This window comes from Macrobrachium nipponense, chromosome 15, assembly GCF_015104395.2.
Source record: "Macrobrachium nipponense isolate FS-2020 chromosome 15, ASM1510439v2, whole genome shotgun sequence".
Lineage (NCBI taxonomy): Eukaryota > Metazoa > Arthropoda > Malacostraca > Decapoda > Palaemonidae > Macrobrachium > Macrobrachium nipponense.
Window position 1 is genome coordinate 66,940,503 of NC_087208.1, and position 26,100 is coordinate 66,966,602.

The 26,100-nt window shown below is 43.4% G+C and overlaps 1 protein-coding gene across 1 annotated transcript; it reads right to left on the bottom strand.

Moving 5' to 3' along the window:
• Positions 1-38: 38 nt before the first annotated feature.
• On the bottom strand, positions 39-26,100 carry LOC135226706 (large ribosomal subunit protein bL21m-like; the record flags this gene model as incomplete). Its single annotated transcript, XM_064266413.1, has 4 exons — positions 39-195; positions 3,104-3,260; positions 24,086-24,249; positions 26,091-26,100. Coding segments are annotated over 4 exons (435 nt in total), but the record flags the coding sequence as incomplete, so codon positions are not given.

The window sequence follows — 26,100 nt, forward strand, 5'->3', positions numbered from 1 at the left end:
CCCAAAGGTTGAAAGATATGTAAATATAGATTACTATATATATATTTTTTTACAAACCCGGTATAACATTATGTACAGAATAGCACAGCATTTAAAATATTCTTCCGTCTACCCCTTCCACTTCTTTGACTTCATTTATCTTGTGCATCACCTGAACAGTGTTGATTCGAAGTAATGTTTGTTGGTTTCGGTGAACTGAAAAAGACAAGTAACAATTATCTACTACTAACTTCAAAAGGTTCTCAGAAATGTGAATCTGGACTGAGTCTTTACATGACTTTAATTGGTATTTGCATCCTGGTGAGTGGATGTTTTAAAGCTTTAAAACCCTACACTAAAGCTGAATTAGTATTGTGACTAAAATGGATGATGATTGTGTGGCATGTGATATATAAAACTGGAAATGACCAAGTAATTTTCAACTAACAAAAATGCATTAATTGCATAACACAGGCATGTTAATATGATAATTCTGAAATCTGTGCTCTAGTTATCAATTTTATAATAATGGATGGTATAAACAATACTACTACACCCTTTTCACAGTAGATTGTTTACAAAACATTTCAATTAAAAAAAATTAATTCAGATTACAAAATAGGATATATGTGGTGAAAAAAAAAAACTGTAAAGAAGCAACTGTTGAGGTGCTGGACAGCCAAGACATGGAAGTTGGAATGGAGGTCAAGTAAAATTAATGTGAAAAGCTAAAATCTGAATGCAGCTAAGAAATAAAAGTGGGTAATGCTGTCCGTGCAACTTCCAGGATTTCCTCCTGTTACTTTCAAAAACTTTTTACTGTCAATTTATGTTTCAGTGGTGTGAATTACCTCAGGTCCTAGTGCTTGGCTTTTGGCCTAAATTCTACATTCAATTCAACACACGAAACAAGCGTCAAAAGAATAACATCATGGAAACTAAAAGTCAGCCAGATTTCAGACAACAAAAGATATCCGAAAAGTTATGGCTGAAATCTATGAACTTTTCCCCACAAATTGGTCTCTCCTTCCTGTAACACCCTGAGAAATGTAATAATTGAAGACCAACTGGAATAACAGGCGATCTGCTAACCCAATGCTGTTTTGTATGGTTTTGTATTGTGTTTAAAATGTTGCAAGGAACCAGTGTTTATTTAGCAAGGGACCAAGGGCTTTAAGTGACTTCCGAACCATGTTAAGAGACTTCTATCATCAGAAATACACATCTCTAACACCTCAGTGGATGCCCGAGAATCGAACTCTCAGCCACCAAAAGACCTTACCGATCATGCCACTGAGGTGCCTAACCCACTGCTGATGAGCTGATTAGAATAACAGAGAGGGTATTTTCCCGGTATCAGGTGATTGAACCAAATTTACGTAAATCAAACGGAATACCGACTGAAAAGATGTTAATGCACCAGGATGAAGAAAGGGCACTTGTAATAACTAGAATGACATTTATGAGTTATAGTAATGGAGAAGCTACAAAGTGAAAAGGGAGCCCCTATAATTCTGCAAAATTGAGAAGTAAATTCTGGAAAGTTGGAAGAGTAATATAGAATGGACAAATTGAATGTAATCAAAACAAAGATTATTATTTCAAGTCAAGAAGGCATTGGATGCTACATATGAATCATATGCTATCACAAGAAATGATCAAGAGTGCAAAATACTGAATACTTAATACCCGAAATGTAAAAAAATAATTATTCAGAACATGAACCGTATTCATAAAGAACAAGTCCACTGAGCCACTGATCTGAAGTCAAGCTTTCAAAAAAGTGGTGTTCATTTCCCCTAGCTGCAACCCCTTTCGTTCCTTTTGTTGCACCTCCTTTTATATTCTCTTCCATCATACTTTCCACCCTCTTATTCCTAACAAATAATTCATAATGCAACTGCAAATTTTACTTCTGTTACATCTTTCAAACCTTTTACTGTTAACATCTGTTTCAGCGCTGAATGACCTCATAAGTCCCAGTGCTTGGCCTTTGGCCTAAACTCTATATTCAGTTCGATATCACTACTACTTCTCCAGCTACAATAAATAAATAGCTAAAAATTAAGTAAATTATTAAAATATAGTACAAGAATTGTTTTAGGTTAGTAATGTGATGCATATTCGTTGGAACCTTTGAAGTTACAATTGCACAACATCCAACAGTGTGAGGAATAAAGGACCTCTGGAACTGAGAAGTTTGACAGCGAGGAGGCACATTCACTGCATATTGGTGCTACTGTTTAGCATATCTGGTTGTTCTTGGTATGAGAATTGTCAATGAAAGATGTATATATATAAAAAGTGAAAAATTGACAGACAAGACCTTGCGCTGATGGTCAAAGTCATACCACACGTCAAACTGCTTTACTAAAAAGAGTGGAATCTCTTCAGACTCATTCAAAGCATTGAATGACTTCACAGGAATATCTAGGCTACAGGACAGGCTTTGCTAAATGGAAAGTGATGAGAGTACATAACAAAGTCTTAAATTTGCATCAAGAAGAAAACCTCACAGTTGCATTATGAAACAATTGTTAGGAGATGGAAAGTAAGAGGGAAGAAAGAGAATATAAATGGAGGTACAGTTAAAGAAATGAAAGGGATTGCAACTATGGCTGAAGGGCTGTTCCATTCCTTTGCAAATGAAGATCACTGCTAAGAATTGTGGCTGAGGTGTGAGGACACAACTTAAAACTTTTGGAGAGATCTCGTAGATTCAGATGGTTTGCACTTAACATGGGCGAGGAGCAATCAACACAGCAGTAGACAAATATTGTTTGAAAGGAAAGTATGAAAGCTAAAGCCATATGGAAATTCAGGAACAAGTTCATTACAAAAGGCTGGAGAAAACTAGTTATAATTCTTATCCTTACAGGTGAATACTTGAAAAATTGTCAGTGATGATGACCAGATCAATAAACGGGAGCTCCACCAGACTTTTACTATATTATCAAAAAAACCATATGACTTGGATATCTGTCCTTTCAAAAAAAATTATACTATACCTATTTTAAAATTATTCAAATGTTTTTTAAAATCAGCTTATCTGTGCAGATAAACTTCTCTTTAGCCTCTAACTAAACCATTTAAGTTCAGTCAATAATCTATAAAATCTACTTACATTTAGTTCTCCTTGAGTTGTGGCGTCTCCAACTGAAGAAGTTGATTTGGCAATGTGAGAGATTCTTTTCTATGACAGTTGCTTCAACACTGACTAAATCTTTACTTAGAAGAGGTCTGCCAAATAAGGTGAAGTCTCTTCCCCCAACACACAACACCTAGAAGTAAAATAATACAGCAATTTAGTTACTGTGTACTGTATTTACCATATATTCTAAAGTTCAACATTAAGGCTGAAAATGAATGGCCTTGGCTCCTACATTTCTGCCATAAATCTGTACCTCACTTTAAGTACCATTTAAACATACTAAATCACTGTCCCCAACAGTTCAAGGCAAAACTTTAGATTGATATAATGTACATTTCAATTATAAAATTTATTATTTGGATACTTAACTACTGTTAAAGATTGCTTATATTTCTGTACCACTGGGTAAGTCAATATTCAAACAAAAGATGAGCAAGTGGGCAGACCCGGGTGACTATCTAGTAAACCTGTTCTCCTGTTAAAATTTGCGAATAGTTTGTTCATATATGAAACAAACTTTTGGTCCTAACATTAGGGTAATCAACTAGTGCCAGCTGGAAATCTGGTAATATTAATAAAAAACTTGTTTAATCCAGGAACTATTGGTATCTGCGAGTTCCCACAATGCCTTGTGCATCCCTTGAGTGCACCAGATACTTTCTTACTGCCTTGAAGAGAGGACATGATTACTCTATCTCTTTAAAGCTGATTTAGTTTCCCATTTCTCCTTTTCTATCTTTTCTCTGGGTGTGCTCAGTGTGTGTGTGATCTTGTAGAATTTTGCCTCACCAAAAAAGCTTTATTCGGGATCTCACAAGAAACAAAGGAAATGCCCAGGAGTGAGTAGGTTTCCTTGTTCAAGATTTTTAACTTCAGTGTCTATGGATCCTCACCCACCGTGCAGTAGGTGCAGAGAAAGAGAAAACATAAGTACAATAACCAACTCAGACCTAGATGTCGAAGCTAGGTCAGGAAAGAAGTGTCCAAGAATACAGTATAATTTGGTTATTTTGGTTATGAGAAACAATCAGGAATGCATATTTGACAGAATCTGGAAGCTTCAAATAATAGAGAGAGCTAGAGCTCACGACATCAGGGGCCTGAGCTCTTCTTTGGCATTCAAGAAAAATGTGGTCTGTTGAGAGGATTTTGAAAGCTGGCATTTGCTAGCAAAAAGTCAAAAAAACTTTAACTTCCTTTTATATAACTAAAGGATGTTGCCCAAGCAAGAACCTTGGACACTTTTTCCTTGGGTCCTGTGATGGATGCTCAACAAGAAGTATAGCTCATCCAGTACCCCTGGTGGGTCAGTCAGTATCTAGTCTAAGATGAAGAATGTAGAATGAATGAGATGACTGGTCTCGTCTCTTTCCTGTTTTCTATCTACTTCTTTACCTACGGGCAGTAAGAGGAAGAATACCATCATGAGCTGGAACAAACTAGATACAGGTGAGTAAGACAGTAATGCTGTTCAAGGTAATGAAATCAACAGCATATGATATTTTTCAGTAGCAACACACTCTCTGTAGCAAGGAGAGTAAGGTGATAAACAAATCCACATACAAAAATACATGGGTTTTGTTTTGAGAACCTATAGCTCTCCATCTTCCACAAATGCAATGAACTATGTTATTGTATGAAACACCCAGAGATGAACCAATAGATTCTCATATATCAAAGGTTCTGAGGTTGTAGTCGATTGTCTTGAAATAAAAATTTACTTGGAAATGGACTAAAGGTGGCAAACTCCCAGTTAGTTAGATACTTACCTCCCACCAATGAGAAAGTCTATCCTAATGTCAAGACAAAGTTTGTTTCACATATACCGTAAACAAAGGACAAATTTTTAATCAATTTGTAATATTCATACCTAACAAACCTGAGGTCTTAACATAATATAAGGGCCCACCTCAAACCACCCCTCTTACAGTCAAAACTGGATTGGAAGAGTAACTGATGCGCTCATGGGTTGCCCAAATACCCCATGAGCAAGCACAGATGCCAATTGTTTCTGGATTACACAAGTTTTTTTTTTCTTTTTACTAATTTTACTAGATTTCCAGCTGGTGCTAGATTATCATCCTAATGTTAAGACCTCAGGTTTGTTAGTTATGGAAAATACAAAATGATTAAAAATTTGTCATTTTAGCTCGTCAGAATTCTTCTTGACAAGCCCACTCAGTAGTGGGGAGGTTAGGCAGGGTCTAACAGTAGGTCAATTTCCAAAATAAATTTTAATGTGTTGAAGATAGTTGAGTTGATTTCCACAATGAGAAGAGGATGGTGGCTACTGAAGCTAGACAAAATTCCACTCAGCCAATTGAGATAAAGATTTATTTATTGCATGAAACCCAAAACTCTACCTGGTCTGGAATCTTTTCTGGATCTTACAACCACCAGGAGTTGGGTTCCTTTCAGAAAGCAAGGCTCTTTCCTGTGTGCAGCAAAAAGCAATCTTTGTAGTGAAAACCACTTCAATTCAGCCAGAATGAAACAGAGGTGGCATGAAGGGACAACTGTACCAGGGCCCGTAAGCCCCACAACCGACAGAACATCATTTTCAGCTCTAAGACCAAAAAGATAAAATTGCATGTCCTTTACAACAACCCTGTAGGAGATGATATGCATTAAATTTACTCTTTTTAACTGCTGATAATACTAATAAAAAAATTCTTATCATAATAAATACTTCAATGACACTGATTCTATGGACTCAAAAGGATCTGTAGATAAAATTCTAGAATTACATCCAAATTCCAGAGAGTGATTGATACCGAGATATAGAAGCTCCACCTTCAGGTGCTAATCATTAGCTTGATCCAATTGCACATGACACAATACCGAGGAAAGCATGGAACTATAATCCTGTAAGTAGACAACAGCAAAACCTTCTTACTGTATCTAAATGTCTACATGAATATGGGAGCTGAAAATTCCTTTAGAACAGCACCCAGGGCAGTAAAAACAAGCTGCTTGATGCAAGGCTGTAGTTGTTTCTCCACTTGGTTGAGGATAGAATCTGATATATCCTTGAAAACCCCCTTACTGGGAGGAGAGAGTTAGTGGAAGTTAGTGGAATTACATGAAACTTGGAAGTTTGAGTAGATTTTTCCTTAAAGGAAAAATACAAAAGAGATCTATCAAGAAAACTGGAAAATCCAAAAATCATTCCCTCTGAGGCTACTACAGCTCTACGAGTCACCAAGCAAAATTTGTTTAATGCTTTCCTTAGAGTAGATAAGGAGGAAGGAATATTAGTCTGAATCAGTCCATGCCTGAAGGTCTTGAAAGTAATAGACGACTTGTCATTCCTGTTCATCCATGTGCTAACAAGTCCACATTTGAGTGCTCCTCCAGTCCATAGTGTTGTCCTCTAAAAATCCCTATATTCCTCATATCTATTCTCAAGATCACATTTTACAGTAATACCTCAAACTAAAGTGAGGTTAGATTCCAGAACCCCTCGTGCAAGGTGAAGTATTGCGTAAGTTTGGTAGTCACTAAAAATGCTAATAAACACTTATTTCTAGAGTTTAAACACTAAATATGACCCTAATCATGCTCCCATAGTATGAAACTAACTTTTAAATGAAACTGATATTACTGTAATTTCATGTAAAAGTTAATTTAATATGTTTTACTAGTACATTAACAAATTAACTTTATCAACCCCACCCAACTGAACAATCTCATCTTGTGATCATGGGAGGTTCTGGTTACAAACACTTAGCGAATTACAAACTGCCTTTGTATCATATTTACAAAAATATAAATATACACAGAATTTCCATAACCATTTTATCATCAAAAGCATGAAGACTTCTACTAATTGTATTACTAGTACTTCAGAAATTAAACGAAGTTTCTGAAGGGATATCATCTTTGAAAAGTGCATGAACTTTGTGAGTGGGTATCACATCTTGTAAAAGTACATTAACTGTAGGTGCTGTAATTACCTTTGTATCATATTTATGCATGCACAAAATAAAAATACTTCAATTTTAATACAAATTTTACACATATGCTTTAAAAACTTATAATTTTCCTAAAAAAATTAAACAAACACTTATGCAAGGTTTTACCTTGTTTTCTCAAGAATGTGAAATGTTCGCGTGTTTGTGAAAATCTTGTGTATGATAATTAGTTTGGTTCCAATGAAAAGTTCACTCTGTGAATTTGCACAACTCAATTGTGTAAGACTCGGGTATTATGTATAGTACCTCAGCAGCTGGCGCCAAGAGTGTCCGTCTATCTCAAAAAATCACATCCTCTAACACAGCATGTAAATCATTCCTACAGAACAGATGCTTTTAGCCTTGATTCCAGTGGGAGGCTTCCTAAAAACAAATGTAGTACTACTATGTGAGGGCAGTAACAGACAAAAACAGGAAACAGCCATCAAGTGCCTATAATGTTATTATTGTTATTCAGAAGATGAGGCCTATTCATATCAAACAAGCCCACACAGGGGCCATTGACTTGAAATATGATATTGTTATGATACAATAAAGTTTTATACATACTTACCTGGCAGATATATACATAGCTATTACTCCGTCGTCCCCGACAGAAATTCGAATTTCGCGGCACACCGCGGCAGGTAGGTCAGGTGATCTACCCCCCGCCGCTGGGTGGCGGGAATAGAAACCATACCCGTTTTCTAATTCATATTTTTTCTTCCAGCTGTCCTCCGAGGGAGGTTGGGGTGGGCCATTTAATTGTATATAATCTGCCAGTAAGTATGTATAAAACTTTATTGTATCATAACAATATCATTTTTATACATTTCAACTTACCTGTCAGTATATACATAGCTGATTCACACCATTGGTGGAGGGTAAAATACAGCTATTACTGAATAGACAGGTAAACAACATACGTTGTAGGTAATAAATAAATAAAAACCTTGGTTCCTATGTGTTTAGAATGGGTCGACTTCCTAGCTATTGCTAGTAGTCTGCTTCGTCTCAAGAGCCTCAGCAAGGATGTGGACCTATGGCTAAGAGTTCTTGTAGATCTGTCAATGGGGTCTTATCCACTTACTTGACAGAATCTAGTGGTCATTTGTCAAATGGGGTCTTATCCACTTACATGACAATACACCAATGCCTATTGGCATAATTTTAGGAGCACAACACCGATCCCGATCACCTGATCCTAACACGCGAGGGTTTGTGCTTAATTTGAAAAGAGCTATCTCCAAACTCATTTCAAATAACCCCAGAAAATAATACACTTATGTTAAAATAAAAAATTTTTAATTCACTAGTTAAGGATCAGTGTCGGCTCCCTATCCCAGCAACGCATCCGTGGACACGTATAACAAAGAGAGAAGGATCTCTCATAGGCCCACTTGATCTCCTTCGTGCAAAGAGAAGTCAACACCGAGTTTGCCTCTCCCGTTATTACAGCTAATATGTCTCTCACGACATGTTTGTTATGGAAAGAACAAGAATTGTTAAAAGCTCGCACTTCAAGCGCTTTTAATTCTTAGCTGTTTGAAGGAATCATCAAGTTACTCAAGAAGTGCTTTAGAGATTCCACTGTTCCAAAAAGAAGACCAGGGCTTTCTTTGAAATAGATCTCTTCTGGATGAAGCCCAGAGCCTGGCTTGCGCCTGGCTGGCGCTTGGCTGGTGCCGTCGCGTTTTGCCTGGCTCCTCGCCCCTGGCTGACCGCCTCGCGCCTGGCTGGCGCCTCACTCGTGCTGGCTGGCATCTCGCGCCTGGCTGGCTTCTTCGCTTGCCTGGCGCCTGGCTGACTTCTCCCCACTTGCTGGAGATTTCGAGCTTGTTAAGAGTCTCGATGAAAAACTGGCGATGTCCACCTCAGACACTTTATTTGCCTGATTTATTCGCCTCTAGCGCATCTCCTCATCATACAATGACAGTGTTTATTGGGACTGTCTTGCTCTGGCGTCTTTACGCCTGTTTGGCATTTGGCACCTGATTGGCGCTACATTGTCCGAAAGTCTGAACATCCACAATCGTTTATCAGGTTTAGGATGGAAAAGGGTGGGTGGAAAAAATTCTTTCACTTTGAGCTTATGGCCTCTGCAACAAGGGAGGTAATTTTAGTCAGCTACATCCAGTAGATGATAGGAAATCTAATAGTCCGAGAGACCAGTCTTCCTCCTAGGAGGATCATACTTGATACTTCCGTTGCTAACGAGCACTCTTCCTACATGTTGACGAGTTCTCTCGTTGCAAATCTTCCCTATCCTTGCACGAAGGCAGGGAAAGAGCCTGGAAGTCTAAGGAGAGACTGAGCTGAAATTGGGAGGATTCCTGATTTCTAGCTCTTTAATATATCTCTTTGAACCTTCTGGGAAGTAGTTTTGAGCCCTCATCGTATTCCAAAGACTCTGTCAGCAAACGTTTAAACCTTGTCTTCTTTTGTAGATGACAACGTAAATACATTGCCTGGACAACGAATCCTTTATCTGAAAGCGTTGATCCAGGAATAAAAGGATTTAGTTCTTTTGCCAAACATACCATGCTGGCAGGAACCCATTGCCGAGTCTTTCTAGAATTTGATTCCAGATTCCAAGCCCAAAATTTCACTCGTCCTTTTGGTCGTTTAGTACCAAGAGAAACATTGATGAGGATCAGTTCCATCTTGTCAGAACACGGAATCTGGAGGCCAAATAGGATCCCATTGTAATTATAAGATCTCCTAGTCTTGTCGTATAGAGGTATTGTATAAGATCCCGAAGATCCTAATGCTCTGCTATCTCCAATTCCCTTTATAGAGACAGAGTATAGCCTTACTGCGTTTCTTTGATAGCAGATATATACAAGGTGATTCTTCCCTCTGAAAGGGAAGAAAAAACCGCTATGGTTCACAGAGGTATCGGAAGAGGACAGTTTCCTCATTCCCTCTAGCATGATCTGCAGTAATTATATATCTTATCCATGACTACTGTCATTTACCTTGAAACATCCTCTATTCATGTCCACTTCTGGTCAGTCTGCACGCAGACAGACTCAGAGTGGAGAGGTTGTTAAGGTCCATTTAAAATAGATGCTGAAAGAATATTCAGACTGTCTTGGAAAAGACTTCCAAAACCTGCTGTGTGAAGAACGTGACCTCTGTGAATCCAATCCTCTCTAAGTCTAAAATGAGGTATAACTATTATCCTCTCTTTTCTTTGACGCCTTTTGTCTTCATTCTGTAAAGAGTTTTATATTTTTAGGGGAAAAAGACTAAATTTTATTCCCCTTTCTATAAAATAAAGATGGCGTATACTGCTACCTCTCTCTCTTATATTCTTTCTTCCCGTCCTCGTGCCTGGGCAACGAGAGAATGGAAAATTCTATCTTCATTATTCTGCAAAACAACAAATTATTATATCCTATTCTCCTAATAAATGATCCAGGATCGCGGAGAATCATTCAAGATTCCTATCCTAGGACATCAGGCCGTAATGTACGGTTCAAATACTTGAAAAGAGCTCTCACCCAATACTGAGAGCTCCTACGAGTCTTTTCCAGTACCAAAACATTACAAGGTCTCCTTGTTATATGTTTACATAGGAGTAGGATAATATAACATCCTGTTAATAACAATGAAAGAGGAGAAAGAGGAGCTGCACGGTTCAAGGGACTAGCCGAAACATGCAATAATAAAAAAGGGGTTGCCAAGGTCTTTCTAAAACCTGCACCCAGATTAACTTATGAGTCCGATATATTTTCTATCACTTGTCTCATAAGGTTGAGGAAAGCGAGAGACCTCTAAAGATATCGGTTCTCTTCACCATGTAAAGGTCTATAAAGCAGAAGAACCCACTTATCCTGACATGTACTACGTTCGCCTGTGCAATATCTAGAATAATTGTCAGTAGAGGGTTGATCTGGCTAAGAGAGTTTCTCCCAAAACAACTCCTCTTGCCAGGAAAGAAGTCGCTCACGTGACCACTATATTACCTGACATGAGAAGTCTGTTCTTGTTAGAGACTTCCGCAATTTCAGTTAATCCTGACAAGGGCCACGGCCGCCTGTGCGACAACTTGTGTCCCTGTAGAAAAAATGACAATTTGTCGAAAATTGCATTTTTCCTAACTATACAACCTGAGGTCCTTTAACATAGGAAGGTAACTAGCGGCAGCTGGGACGGTCCGTAAGCTTCGAACAAGGGGAGAACGGTAGTTAACTGCTTGTCCGGGTCGTGCGCGCGCCGCGCGCCCGCGGTGAAGAATCACTTTTGCTTTAGGCCCATGCAAAAAGTTGCAGAGTGTGGGGTGGTATGAGGTTGGGACTATATGTAAAGGACCTCAGGTTTGTATAGTTAGGAAAAATGCAATTTTCGACAAATTGTCATTTGTTCCGATACGTAATACAAACCCTCGGTCCTTTAACAATAGGAAGACTCACTTCTTGGTGGGTGGAATCTGAGTCTTTTTGGTGAACAGACTGGTGTTCGTCCAACCTTGGAATGCCTCCCTGGTCGTAAGAGCAAGGGAGGGATCCAACCTCTGTCCGATTGATCGGGGTGTGCACCGCAGATCAATGGTCAGACCTCTGAGCCAAGTACTAAGAGAGAGGCAAGCGTATCTCTTCGTACCAGCCATTGCAAGAACTTGTTCCTGTACAGGAGCCAACATAAAGTTATGGGTTTGTCTCAAGTAGGCATCCACTCCTTCCCCCTTGTTGGAGGGAGTGGAGGATATTTGCTTCTATCCCTAACTAAAGGGATAGATTGGGGCTCGGTTGAGTAGCTTACCTGCATCGGATTCCTTTCCAGCATGGTGACGACCGTGACCCTCTGCCCACAGGTAGAGAGAGAGAAAGATGGAGAAGAGAAGCCAGTCGCACTCTCATTCAACCATTCATTCCTACAGTCACACCAGGAATCGATGCTGTTCTGCCTGCTCGGGTGCTGGGTAAGCTTACACAACGTGTTGAGCAGCCACCACAGGTCCCAAGGAAAAACGTATCCAAGGACTTGTGGGCAATATCCCGAAGGTAGAAGGACGTGAAGGTAGTCTGGTTGGCCCAGACACCTGCCTTCAGGACCTGCGCCACGGAGAAGTTCTTGCGGAACGCCAAAGAGGGTCCAATACCTCTGACTTCGTGGGCTCTCTCGGATCGGAGCGTACTGATCGTCGTCACTACCATCAGCCTCGTACGCTCTCCTGATCACCTCACGCAGCCAGAAAGAAAGCGTGTTCTTGGATACTTCTTTCTTGGTAACCCCAGTGCTAACGAAGAGCGTCGACACTCAGGCCTGAGGTGTCGAGTTTTCTTCAGATAGCGCCGTAGCGCCCTCACAGGACAAAGCAGCATCTCATCCGTATCGTTGTCGGTGAAATCCATTAGGGAGGGGATTGTGAAAGACTCGAACCTGTCGTCAGGGATCGACGGATTCTGAGTCTTAGCTACGAAATTCGGGACGAAATCGAGCGTCACAGATCCCCAGCCCCTGGAATGTTTAACATTGAAGACAGACCATGAAGTTCCCCTACTCTCTTCGCCGATGCCAGGGCCAGCAAGAAGAGGTCTTGAGGGTCAGATCCCTGTCTGACGACTCTCGGAGTGGCTCGAATGGTCTTCGAGTCAAACTCCTAAGGACGAGAGTCACATCCCACTCAGGTGGCCTGAGCTCCCTGGGTGGGCAAGACCTTTCGAAGCTCCTCATTAGCAAGGAGATCTCGAACGAGTTCGAGATGTCAGTCCCCCTCAGTTTTTAGGACGAGTGCCAGTGCAGCTCTATATCCTTTAACTGTGGGTACTGAGAGAGCTTCTCTCGCGAAGAAATACGAGGAAATCCGCTACCTGCTGAAGAGTGGCTCTGAGAGATAGAACCCCGTCTACGACACCAACCACAGAAGACGGCCCACTTCCCCTGGTACACAGCTGCAGAGGACTGTCTGACGTGTCCAGCCATCTCTGTTGCTGCGCTGCGAGAAAAGCCTCTCGTTCGCAAGAGATGGTGGATAACAGCCAGCCGTGAAGTTGTAGGGACTGGACTGCTCGGTGTACCGGAGCTCTACGTGTGGCTGGGCTAGAAGGTTGTGCAGTGGGGCATCTCTCTCGGTTCTTCTGCAAGAAGAGCCAGCAGGTCCGGATACCAAACGGCTTGAGGTCCGTTTGGGAGCCACCAGGATCATTCTGAGATTGGGAGTGACCAGCGCTCGGCTGGATCACTTTCCGAATCAGACAAAAGGGAGGAAAGGCCGTAGACGAAGAGGTTGTCCAGTGTGTTGAAGCGCGTCCTCTGCAGCTGCCCATGGGTCCGGCACGGCTGAGCAAAAAACTTGAAGTTTTTTGTTGTGCCGGGTAGGCGCAACAGGTCTATGACTGGACGCCCCCACAGGGTTGAAGAGCCTTTCCGCCACTTCTGGGTGTAGGGACCACTCGGTCCCTATTACCTGATCCCGACGGCTGAGCTTGTCCGCTACTACATTCCTCTTGCCTGGAATGTAGCGTGCTGACAGCTCTATCGAGTGAGCCGTGGCCCACTCGTGCACCTGCACCGTCAACTGGTGTAGCGGGAGAGACACTAGGCCCCCCTGCTTGTTGACGTATGCCACTACCGTGGTGTGTCGCACATCAACACCACTGAGTGTCCCATCAAGCGGTCTTGGAACTCTTGGAGAGCGTAAAACGCCGCCTTGAGTTCCAGGACATTGATGTGAAGGTGCTTGTCGTGATGGTCCCCACACACCTGCAGCCAGCACTCCTCCAGGTAGTGCGCCCCATCCCTCGGTCGATGCGTCTGAGAACAGCAGCATCTCCGGGGGGGGAGTGCGTAGGGGCACTCCTCTTAAGAGGTTCCTGTCGTCGAGCCACCAGGCTAGGTCCTGCCTCACCCTTCTCCGTGATGGACACGGGGAAGTAAGGTGGATCCTTTACCTGTGACCAACTCTCCCTTAGTCTCCACTGGAGAGACCGCAGGTGAAGACGTCCGTGAGGAATAACTTCTCGAGTGACGACAGGTGGCCGATCACGACTTTGCCATTGCTGAGCTGCCTGTTTCCTGCCGAGACAGGAACCGGCCGGCTGGCCGTCCCTGAATTTGCTGATCCTCAAGTCTGCGGGGCGGACTTGAGCTGCTACCGTATCGATCAGCATACCCAGTACTTCATCTTCTGCTTGGGTTCGAGATCGGACTTCTCGTAGTTTATCACGATCCCCAGATCGCGACAAAACTTTAGAAGTCGATCCCTGTCCTGCAGCAACTGCGAGCGGGAGCTCGCCAGGACCAGCCAATCGTCGAGATACCTCAGAAGACGTATCCCGTGCGAATGGGCCCAAGCAGACACCAGCGTGAACACTCTCGTGAACACCTGTGGGGCGGTTGAGAGACCGAAGCAAAGTGCCCTGAATTGGTCACACGTCCCGTCGAAGATGAGCGGAGGTACTTTCTGGAGGACTGATGGGATGGGTATTTGGAAATACGCATCCTTTAGGTCCACTGAAAGCATGAAGTCGTTCTCTGATGGAGTCCAGCACGGAACGTGCCGTCTCCATCTTGAACCGAGTCTGGCGAACAAATCGGTTCAGGGGAGAGAGATCTATCACCGGGCGCCAGCCCCCCGATGCCTTTTCCACTAAGAAAAGGCGGCTGTAAAAGCAAACCCGGTGACCGATCCACTACGACTTCTACAGCTCGTTTGGTCAGCATGGTCTTGATCTCCTGCCGAAGAGCGTCGTCCTTTGAGGATCCAGAACATATGTCTGCAGATGGACCGGGTTGGAGGTGAGGGGTGGTGGCCGATTCGATTAAGGGTAGTAGATATCCCTCCCGAAGGACGTCTACTATCCAGGTCTCGGCACCGTAGCGCTGCCAAGTTGCCCAATGGCTCGCCAGGCACCCCCCCCACTTCCGGCAGCTGGTGAGGGGGAACGCCGTCCCTAGCGTTTCCCACCTCGCTTCGACTTCTTCCCAGCACCTCCTCGGGGAAAGGAGGGCTGGGAGGAGGGCTGGTTACGGCCTCCTTTACTAGAAGTTGAAGCAAGGAGATCTTTCCTCGGGGCTTCGATGGAGCAGCCGTCTTAGCAGCCGAGGAAGCGCTAGCTAAACTCTTAGGCTTAGCCGCAGATGTACGAGGTTGCCCAGAAACCTTCGTAACTGCCTGGTGAACCAGACGGTCACTGTCATCAGTGCGCCGTCTTTCACCGCAGCGTCCACCATCTCTCCGGGAAAGAGAGCGGAGGAACTCTTCATTGGTCCGTTACGTAGTCCATTTACCGCTTCACGCCCGGCCCCCTTGGCTACTCGTGTAAGGACAGCGTCCCTAGACGGAGAACCAAGTTGGCCCACAGGTTTTGCCGTCTGATGGGCGAGGTAGGAGATGGCCCTACCTCCAGACTGGCACAGTCTCCTGAAGTCGGGGTCGTCTTCGAAGGCAGCGCCCCCGGCGTCGGCCGCGACCTTGGATACTGTGAGGGACCACAGATCCAACCAAGAGACTGCCTGGAAAGCTGCCATAGCGGTAGCTTCCAGGCCCAGTGCCTCCTGCTGCGAGAAACCATAGGTTCTCTGGACAGGAGCTTGCTGCAGGGACACACCTGGAGTTAGCCTAGCTAGCTCCGGGTTAACCTGTTTTTGGGCGGTATTGGATCTACTGATGGCACGTAGAACTTCCGCTGTCGCTGCAGAGGAGAGGAAGTAGCTTGGAAGACGTCCTGACTTAAGTGAGTCCTCTCGTCCTGAGACGAAATTCTCCACCTGGTCAAGGACTGAGTCTGCAAGCTCCGATCGCGGCAGTCCCACCGTCAATTTGGGTTCCCTCTTCGGGCCCCAAAATGACTCGAGCCGGGCGACGTGGGCTCAGATGGTGGTAGCGGCGATCCTTCCCCCAGGTCGTTGTGCTGACGAATCAGCGCAATAACCTGGGCAAAGTTCCTCTGGATCTCAGGAGTCACAGCGTCCTGAGGAGTAGGACCGTCCAGTCCCTCCAACAGGAGCAGCTCTCGAGACCCACTCCTCCTTCAGAAGGAGGAACAGCAACAGACCCCTGACGGTCGCCTCCAACCACTTGCGCGTACGACCTGGCTGTCCTAAAACTATGCCTGGTTCGTGCGGCGTCGTGGCGGGATCGTGAGCGGCGCACCTCTCACGATCACTCCTAGGTACCTCGCTCTTCCCGGTGTAGCCCGAGGAATGTTGAAGGTATAGGAGAGACAGACCTGACGCTCCCCCGTTCGCTGGCAGGACCAGCGTACGTGGGGGCTGTAGCCGATCACCAACCCGCGTGGGGATCGTACTGCAGGCCTGGTCGTGCCGCTCACCTGTGTCGAGCGGCTCGACTGAGCACGTCGACCCCGATCTCGTGCGTCAGACGAGCTGCTGCTGGCCACCGTCTCCGTCCGGTCCCTGTGGGAGCGGCGGTCAGGTGATCTGCAGAGCTCGCTTTCGCGGTGAGACCGGTGAGCGTCCTCACGGCACGTCAAACCGCTGGTACCAGCCGAAGCTGGTGCCGTTGGTCGAGGGGGACCTCTTCTCAGCCTCACCCGTGGCCGGTCAGAGACCGTCACGTCAACCCGAGGTGGTACCGGGCTGGTCGCTACGAGAGCGGCGGGGGCCGCTGGCCTGGCGAGCGTCACTTGCGCGACTCTCGACAGTCTTCTGCTCCGTGCCTCTGTCGTGACGGTGAGCAAGCTCAGGCGTCTTGACGTTGGCTGCACGGTCGCCCGAAGGAGACCGTACACTCGGACCTTCTCAGCGAACGAGAAGTCGAGCCGGTACCTGACTTAGCAGCAGTGCTACTAAGACCAGGCGCGGATGTACCAGCAGTAGCCAGCACATCCTTGGTCCCCGTCTTCTTCTTCTTCTCAGAAGAGGAGACGGGCCCGTTCCCGAGGGAACAGGAGGACCAGCAGAAGCACCCCCCGTCACGCCAGAGCGAGACGGGCCCTTCGAAGGTCCCCGTAGGAGCCTTCTTAGGGGGGAGGAGGCAGCCTTCTTCTTCTTCGGCTTGGAAGCCTTAGAAGTCGAAGGGGAAGAGGCGGCAACAGACGACGAAGAAGACGATGAAGACGACGACGACATCTTCCTCTTCTTCTTCCTCTTCTTCGTCAGCTCTCTCAGGACGGACGTCAGGTCTTCCATCCACGGAAAAGTCGGGCCAATTGCCGAAGCAACACGCCCCGACTGATCCTGTCCGGAAAGACCTGAGACCGGTGCAGCACCTCCATGACGAGACGCGACTTGGGCAGGGGCAGGCACGGCAGGAGCGGCAGGAACATCAGCAGCAGGACCAGCACCATCAGGACCAGCACCAGCAGACCAGCACCAGCAGGACCAGCAGCAGCAGGACCAGCACCAATAGGACCAGCACAGCAGGACCAGCACCAGCAGCAACATCAACATTAGAGTCCCGCACCGCGCGCTTCGTAGGAGCGGCGCGAGGGGCTGGGCCAGCAACACTCGCTGCAGGTACGGCAGGTACGGCAGCATAGTCCGGCGTCACAGACCTCTCCATCTCAGCCAAACTCATCATTGGGACGGGCGGTAGATCCAGGGGCGAACTTTTGGGGGGCAGCGAAAGTCGGGCGTCGGCAGCACATAAAACCCAGGTGGCGGCGGCACGCCCCTCTTAGGTACGCAGCGATCGGCATTTGAATTGACGCCGTTGGAGTCACTGACGCAATGTGTTGCGTATACACCACATGAGGAGGGGCGGCGTACGCTGGTGTTGACACAGTTTATTGGTCGTTGTTGTAACCACACCATGAGTTACCACTGCCGACCCCGCTAGCCGTTGAATCAAGCCCTGGATACTGGGGGCGCCCTGCAGTCCCAACGACGCCCACACCTGTCCAAGGTCGTCACTCACAGAAGGCACACCTGAGGGAGGAACAGTCGGGTCGTTAGAGGGGGCACCCTCACGCCGGTGGGGGAGGAGGACGAACCCCACCCAAGAGCGGACGAAGACCCCGAATACAATTGCACATCCGGGTATCGGGCACCCTCCTCCACACTTCGACTGGCTCGACGGATCGAGTGAGGAGAAGACTCCGAAACCCCCCCCTCAGGGGAAGGCGCAAATCGTGGGGGCTGAGCTGGAGGCAGGAAGGATGACGAGGTATCCGTAACCAAAGGAGTCGCTGGAGAGCTTTCCGACGACTCCTTGGTCAACCTACGCCTCTTCCTACCCTCGTACAGCACCCACTGCGCCTCGGACCAATTTACACAGACATTACATGGTTCGGTTCGGGAGCATTCTCGCCCCCGACACCGAAAAACATAACTCATGAGGATCAATATCTGGTTAAGAGCGGAATCCGCCGCATTTACGCCCCTCCAGCCCGGGACACACTCTACGGGCAGCTGGTTGGGCGCGGCGAAAGCTCTTCTTGATCATGATTAATTAATCTTCACTCAATGAAAATGAAAAAAGAGTACTTACAATTTCATTCAAGACCACAAACAAACCAGTCAGAAGAAATTGTAACATCCAAAGCACACGACGAAAATAGCGGGCAAGAGCGATGACGAACACGTCCTGTCACACCACGGCCGAAAGCAGCAAAAGTGATTCTTCACCGCCCGGGCGCGCGCGCGCGCACTTGACCGGACAAGCAGTTAACTACCGTTCTCCCCTTGTTCGAAGCTTACGACCGTCCCAGCTGCCGCTAGTTACCTTCCTATTGTTAAGGATCCGAGGGTTTGTATTACGTATCGGAACAAACTGATCTTGTGTCAGTTCTCAAAGAGGAAACTCTTGGAAAGTCTATCTCCAAATACTGAGAAATTGGAGATCCTGATGTCTTGGCTCCTGGTTGGCGCCATCGCTTCTGGCTGGTGCTTTGCGCCTGTCTGGCGCTGCGCGCTGTGCTGCTGCGGCCTGGTTGGCGCTTCGCGCCTGGCTGGCGCCTATCGCCTGGTTAAAGCCTGGCTGGAGCCTTTATGGCCCCATTACTTGCAACCGTGGTCAGGAAATCTCGATATCAAAATAAGAAGAGGTGCTGTAAGAATCCTATAATTCTACAGTACTACTTCCATAGTAGGATGTTTTCTTCTCAATTTTCCTCTAATTCGAGTATATCGGAAGGGGAATTATTCTTTCCTCGGTTTAATTCTTCCGTATCCCCCCCCTTTTTTCCTGAATGAGAAGGACTACTCCAGTGCGAGGGACTGAGTAACTTCCCAGCCCTATATAGGAAAGCATAATTTTGCTCTAAGGTATATCTATATTAACTAATTATTTTCTAGTTGGAGCCAGGCGTCTGGCTGGCGCTTATGATTCCTTATGGCATAGTTCGAGAAAAGGAAGCAGTCTACAGGAAGACTGTTCGTCTTCTACCTTACTAAGATCTATGAAGAAGACTTCTCGCAGGGTTCTCACAACTCTTTGCAATAAATGTTAGACTACTTTACAGTTATATCGCGATCGAGGTTCTCACGGACTCGCAATTCTTGCATTGCTTTTATTTAATAACTCCGCTCAACACGAGAAATATTTGGATGGTGCTCTTGGCTTATTGCACCAGGCTGGCGCCTCCTACTAATTATTTTTTATGTTATGTGCCAGAACATCTGTGTCTTTATGGTACCCGACATCCTTTCATACGTTAATTCCGTTCTTATTATGAAAAAACTTTATATACATAGTATAATCCATTCAGGGAAACCATTTCCCCACTAAAAGAATGTTTCCCATCCGACTCATACAACTTCTGCGCAATATCCGATTCTAAATACAGTTTGTGTCCTTTCTCGAAAGACTTAACCATACCGTAGTCTTGAAGTGAATCTCTATTACATCTCTCTTCTCACTAAGTATGTACTCTAATAAGCCATGCTTTCGTAAGTATGAGTGCATTAAATAATATAATGTTCTGCTGCATTAGAATCCTTTAATCATGTTACCTACGGTAAACAGCATTGAAAGGTTGTAATATCTTTCTTATCGAAGGCTTCCTAACAAAATGGCAGACAATATTTATTTATGATAGCTTCAGTATTCCCTCAATCCGAGGCTAAGACCACGATTGTAGGGAAGAGATACGGTTAGTTATCCCATTCCGCAGGAGAGAGAGCTGTAAACGACCGCTCACGACTGAGAACAAGATGGTACTGCGTTGATCTCAAAGCGAAAGCAGTCTTCGAAAGCTGTCTGGCCTTCCCTTTCCAGAGTTGCCAGTTACTCCATTAAATAAAGGAATCTTATAAAATTATTATCGAACTTCAGGAAGTTTTTATATAAGCATAATTAAGCGAACGAGACTTCGACAAGTCTAGAAACTAAATAGGTGTCGTCTAAACAATCCTTTTAAACATATTCCTTCCTAGGAAAGTCCTAGAAGGGAACTGGTAATTCATGGAAACCTCTTCTACCACGAAGAAAAATGTTTCTATCCTACTCTCAATTCACCAATAAAGATATGCTTCTCCGATCACTTCTCGAAGACACGATAGCATCATATAACTCATACTCTAGCGTAATAGAATCCTCTATAATACTGTTACATTAAGGTAAACCGTATTAATTTAGGAAATTTTGTAAGGATTTCACTTGACCATTATAGCACATCGGTATGTGTATATGCCTTGCCATACCGTAGTCCTAAGGCGATTTGTCCTAAGCATGGTAGGAGCTAGAAGCTTAAAAGTCATACATATATGCTTTATCACTCAACGAGATCCATATAATTAATTCGATTGACAAATAATCTAAATCGTTCTCATCAGAATAGATCTATATCTAAAAATGCACCATGGGGAAATTTTATGTTGAAATAACAATTTCATACCCCCATGGGATCGCGCTCTCGTCTAGTTGCGAAAAAATGTTCGAACAATGACTTTATCACAAATGTTATCGAATGATCTCTAATATTAGAAGGCGCTAAAATCGTCGCCCGATTTCGAAAGGTGGATCGATTAATGTCATTCTCATTTTGAATAATTCTACCAGAAGGCATTATACGAGGATCTTCGTCAATTTCATTCATTCGAAGTTTCTACCTATCCATCGTGGAACAGTATGGCATAAAAAGGGAGAAACACCGTTTTTAGGATGCCTTTCCAATGGCTATCCCTGGCAGTCTGGGACGCTCTACAGAACCTGCCGAGGGGACGCCTGACCGGTGGGATTCTCTGAAACCCTCCTTACGGTTTTCGACATTCCTTCTCCTCTGGGCTTGTGAGCTTGGAAGAGGTCTAGACCTGAGAGCGAGACAGAGCCGATCAGACGCACCCTCCACTGTAATGGGGGAACCATATATTCACTTCTTACGTTCTAGAGTTCGCATTTGAACTACGTATATCCAAAGTCTACAATTTGCAAATATGATATTGTAGATTCTGCGGAGTAAGAAGGTGATGAGGATGCAACAACTACTAGTACTGTTACTACTATAATTGCTCGTTAACACAAGAGCTAATAAAGCTTCTAAAGGATAGTTACTTTTCTGACTTCCCCAACTAGGAAGAAAGATATACATTTCCTCAATCAAACTCTAACACTTATTTGTTAGGAGTTTGATTACTTATACTTTCATGAAAGTATAAGTAATTCACTTTCGTGAAAGTGCATGATGTCTACCGAAAACTTTGGTAGTTACACGTCACTAATCTTTCGAAATTTTCGAAGTTAATTTTATCAAAAAATTACTAAAAGTTAACAAAAGCGTATGACGAACCAAAGATCTATTACTTCCCTTGTAAAAGTTAGCCCAGACGATCGATGGCGATGAAACACGAAAATCCATCAGGAGGAACTGCAAACCCTGTTTACATTCCAAGCAACAGAAAAAACATATGAATTAGAGAACGGGTATGGTTCCTATTCCCGCCACCCAGCGGCGGGGGTAGATCACCTGACCTACCTGCCGTGTGTGCCGCGAAATTCGTAAGGATTAATTCCCGGTAAGAGCGGAATTTGATCCAAAATTATTTGATGCAATTAATAAATGAAAACATGAAAAGAAAACTGCATTGCGAATCCACTTTCATTGCATTCTATTCATACAAAATAAGAGGCTCTTGCCGAGCGCAATCAAGCTCTCGGCAACGAACGCACAGGGCAAAAATATATAATGAAAAAGAGTACTTACATCTTTCAATTACACACTTTCGCCCAAAATACATGACTCGGCGTGAGTGGCGCCCGCCCTCGGCACCGAGACATAATTCAAGGTTCAATTCATGAAAGAGCGGAAATCGCCGTCTCTACGGCGATAGCTCCATGTTGATTCATAATTAAGTAATGAAAATGAAACAGTGTACTTACATTGTTTTCATTTTCAAGTCAAACCAAACCATTAGTAGAAAACACAATATAAACAAAGCCATACGACGATGAAGCGGGCAGAGAGCGATGACGAACACGTCCTTCACAGACCCGCGGCCGAAAGCACGTGATTCTTCACCTCTCTGGCGCGCGGGCGCGCGCACGATCGGACAAGCAGTTAACTACCGTTCTCCCCTTGTTCGAAGCTTACGACCGTCCCAGCTGCCGCTAGTTACCTTCCTATTGTTAAAGGACCGAGGGTTTGTATTACGTATCGGAACAAATTAAGCTTCCAAAAAATATGGTGTTCACTCGGAAGAAATAAGAGGTGGTAAAGGGAAATACAGAGAGATCTCACATAAAAAAATAAATCAACAAATTAATAAATAGATCAAAATGTAAATTATTAAAATCCAAGGAGAACTGCATTGGGGTAGTAATGCCTGAATCTTCATGTAAACTTTTGAAATTCCATTTGCACGGCATCCTCAGGAAGAGTGTCCCACAGTCCAAGAGTGTGAGGAATGGATGACCTTTGAAACTGAGAAGTTCAACACTGAGGTATATTTGCTCAATATTGATGCTGGTATTCAGCAAATCTGAATGCTCTCAGCAGAAAGAGGGAAAAGGAAATGGCAGCAAGGAGATTCTGTCAAGAGCTAAAACATTCGAAGCACCTGGTGGAGGACAGGTGTACCAGACATTCATCCAGGTCAGCCGCTCAATCTTCTTTGTTTGAAAGATGACTTGCAAATTGGCAAGGAGGTATATGCTCTATTTAACAGAAGGTAAGATTCATCCCAAATAAAAGACACAGGAATTCCTTTAACAATGATTATCTACCAACATGCACACAGTACATCAAAACTACTTAATAGTTTAGCCAAACCACCAAGTCACTTGCACACACAATCGTACTAAAAACTCAGTTTTGAAAATCAGTTGTGAGAACTCAACTATTATTGAATAGTTTAATGAGGACAAAGAGTGTATCTCTTGACTAACAGGGTTGGAGTAAGAGAAGTTAAAAGAAATAAGGGAGCTAAGGAAAATGTACCCAAAGGGGAAGGATAGAAAGCAAAAGGCATATCAGGCAAGTGAGGGCTGAAAGAATGTGTCAAAGAACCTGGCAAGTTGGCTACACTTTACAATTAGCAGCCATATTGTAAAGAATTTTTAGATCACAAAACAAATAAGAAAATTTAGTAGTTTGAACAGTTATAAGCACCACAACAGACAGTTTTGCATTTGGCTGTTTCCAAACAACCACTTTAGAATTTTTAAGAAAATTTGTATTTTCCTGCGGTATGAACTATGCATCTCTTTATAAACCATTACTTTTCCTATGGACTTGTTTTTGATTAATCCTCTCTAAAGTTTCTTTGTACCAACTAATACCTAATTAAAGAATGCCCGACACTGGAGGCCACTTCATTTCAAGAACTTAAATTTTGGTGTTTTCCACTTTTTTACAAGTTCTCTACTATACCCTTAGTGATGAACTCGACCAATTCATTTTTCTCCAAACTTGACAGGCCATTAACTCACTGAGTTTTATACCCACAGACTAGTCATTTTGATGAGCAGGGAAAACAAGTTAGATTGTTTAGAACTGTCTGATCCGTGAAGAAAGAATGTGGAAAATATCCTAAATCATTCAGTGTTAGTGGTAGTATCTCAGTGGATGGTTGGTACTCTAGTCAACCCATTATACCTCAAATCCAATTCACTTTAGGACCAATTCTTGTACTTTTTAAATTTATAATTATTTACCTTTTCCAATCTAATTTTATCACCCAAATTAGGTGCAAAAGTTCCTTCAATAACCAATAAGTCCTCTTGAGTCACCAGATGCTGTAAACCTGCGAGGTGCACCACAGCAAATAATCTTCCACACTGACCATTAGCTATTTGATGATTTACTTTAGCTATCACATCTGAAAAAAAAAATAATAATAATAATGTCAATACTTAACACTACAGGTAACAGAAAAGTTTAGAGTTAAGCCACAAACTTATCCATCCTGAAAAACTTTAAGATGAAGTTCCTTAACTGTAAGAGCTACAACAGCCCAGTAAAAAAAAACAGTGATTACCCCAAAACCTTAGTATTACTAAATCATTAAACAGTCCAACCTCTTAAATTTGGCATTCTGTGGTCCAGGAACTCACATGATTTTGGACTTTTTTTGAATCGGCCACCATTAGTTCTTGAGTTGCTACGAGGGCAGTGACAAACGTCATTTCAGTTTTTGGATTTTTTTGTGATTTTGGAATTGAAGTTTGCTTCAAAAGTACACAAGCACAAGTTACTTCCAGTGCTGTTAAACTAAACACTAATAAACAGCATACAAATGAACCATAATTTATGATCTCATGTATCATGTGATTGTTAAAATTTTGTCCAAAAACATGATTCCATTATATACATTGTGTATAGTGCAAGATGTATTTTCAGTAAATTACACTAAGCTAGGCTTTCTGTACATGTCTCAGTTTTGGTAGATACCACTGATAATGCATATTACTGCATACTACCTGAGTTAGCTTTCAATTAAGAAATACGCTAAGAAACAAAAGCTCATTAGGTTAAATCCAAATCTTCATATAGTATTAAATCAGACTTAGCAACCGTGTGACTTGTCTATCAAACACTTACTACTGCGTGCAAGTCACTAGCCACGAACTGACATAAACAATGGAACCGAGAAACAGCCATTTGCTGATGTCTGCCACCACAACTAACACATGTTTATTGACAGTTGTGATACAGTTGTCAACTTGTTAATTTTCAATTTTGAATACCATTAATAAAAATTTAAAAAATCTTTATTCATCCTTCATGTAATGGAGAGGAAAGTGTTATGCAAGTATGCCACTAAATTTACGGGTAATAAATAACGTAGAGGCCATGAAACGTTTTGGAAGAGACAAAAGCAACATCAGATACTGGTGAAATCACACCTTCATTCATTTATAAAGAGAGTAAAGTTGCATTTTAAAACCCAGCTTTGAGAAACAAAAAAAAAATTAATAAATAAATAAATAAATAATAATCTAAATAAAATACAAAAATCTCCAACAAAATGTTTCACTTAGCAACTAATGGATATGACGATGTTGGTAAGATGCAATCAGCTGATGATTTTACAAATGTAAATATTATCACAATGCAAATGGCGCCTTGATTGCTATGTTCAAACATTATAATACAATAATAATATTGGCAATAATGCATGAAATACAGTAAATACAAACAATTTTATTAAAATGACAACTCTTAATACTCTCTCTCACATTCACACATGCAAGTTTAAAAAAAACAAAGCTTGACATTTTTAGCTTTTGCTAAAAATGAAAGCCAGAAAAGTTTGAAGTGCCATAAACACTGTAAGGTGCCAGATCAGAACTTGACAATACGCTTTTTCAGTGGTTTAAGCTCTGACAAACCAAAGTAGTAAGCATTTCCAAGGAGATGCTTATGGCACAGGCCAAAATTTTCATAAGAAATTAAACCTAATGAATGACAGTGATTATTTATAAGCTTTGTTCTCTTTTGATAACACTGCAATATATGTCCAGAATGAACTGGCAAGACTGTTTACATCAGGGTTTTTTCAGGGGTGATTTCTGTCATCTGGGATTTTCTGTGGTCCAGCAGTGGCCTGGTCCCACAGAAGCCAGTTTAAAGAGGTCTGAACTGTAGTAGTCAGACATTAATTTCAACTCCAAACATACATATTTTCATGTACTGCAAGTTATAGATGCAATGACTTACTTTTTGTTAA